The sequence below is a fragment of the Trichechus manatus genome, unplaced genomic scaffold (assembly GCF_000243295.1).
Source record: "Trichechus manatus latirostris isolate Lorelei unplaced genomic scaffold, TriManLat1.0 scaffold00097, whole genome shotgun sequence".
Classification (NCBI taxonomy): Eukaryota; Metazoa; Chordata; class Mammalia; order Sirenia; family Trichechidae; genus Trichechus; species Trichechus manatus.
In genome coordinates, this window is record NW_004444033.1 from 10,379,720 (window position 1) to 10,380,885 (window position 1,166).

Here is a 1,166-nt window from a genome sequence, read left to right on the forward strand (position 1 = left end):
ACCAGTTTTTAATACTGTAAGCAAAAATATTCCCCAATGATAAAATTATCCAGTAGTTTTCAAAGTTACTTTTTAATCTTGTCATGGGTGTGGGGGAGGGATGGACAGTAAGGAGAAGAGGCACATCCCACCCATAGATTCCTGATCCACTACAGCCAAAGAATCGTATTTCCATTATTCATATTAGTATGGAGTGTAGTATCTAGAAATTGCTGCTGATAGACTCCAAATTAAAATGCACACACTTAAAAAGATTCAGTGATTGTGTTTTTCACAAAGCAAGGGGAAAAAATCCCTACTTTTAGAGGATCTGAATGAACTGCTTTCAGAACCTATCTTTAAAGAGAGACAAACGTGCTATCTTCTTCCCCAGTTTTCTCTGTATCTTACGGAAGCCGACCCTAAGCTCCAATTTACTGAACACTTATTATGCGTCAGGCACTGTGGCAAATGCTCTGTACCTGTTCACTCATTTAATTTCTCCAACAACCTTGCCCAACATGTACCACAGAACATGAAGCCTACAAGTTATAAAGCAATGCTACTCAAAGTGGACCTGATGCCAGTCTGCAAACTGTTACTAGTCCATGATAACATGTTCTAGGTCACTAAGCACATTAAGTTCAGCTAAACTGTGCTGCTTTATATTCTAGGCCAAGCTCCCGACCCATCCTGAACTGCTAACAGCACGTGGACTGGCTATTTTGAGTAACATCGTTCTAGACCTCAATTTGGGATACTGTCCCTCCTCTAGTTTTCTGCCCCTGCTGTCAAACAAGATTTAAATAAATTAACAACCAAATGCTTAGCTTAGGCAGTCACACGGTAATAGAAAAAACAAAAATGGGCGCTTGACCTCACCTTTGACAGAAGCAATTTCACACAAGAAACGTGGCCCTCGTAGACAGCAGACAGAAGAGGGGTAATGTGATGCTTATCTGGAGCCTAGGAAATGATAGAGAGAGATAAACAACCTCGTCCATAAAACGCTTCTTTTCTGCCTTCTTTTTAGATCGAAATAGGGAACTCTTGCCCATATTTCAAAATCTGCATTCACCTATTTACCCTTCTACACAAAAACCACCCAGAGTACAATTGCTAGTCTCTAAGAGAGCCACGAGAGGCCAAGCCCACAAACAGTTCCTTCCTGGGAGCCAGTGTAGTGA

At 41.2% G+C, this 1,166-nt stretch overlaps 1 protein-coding gene across 1 annotated transcript in view; it reads right to left on the minus strand.

The window, feature by feature from the left end:
- The window catches only part of MTPN (myotrophin), a 43,822-nt gene that overhangs the window by 18,355 nt on the left and 24,301 nt on the right, over nucleotides 1–1,166 (minus strand). Inside the window, exon 2 of the mRNA XM_023737152.1 lies at nucleotides 862–945. Within this exon, the coding sequence (XP_023592920.1) occupies nucleotides 862–945 (84 nt within the window). The remainder of the gene's footprint in view (nucleotides 1–861; nucleotides 946–1,166) is intronic.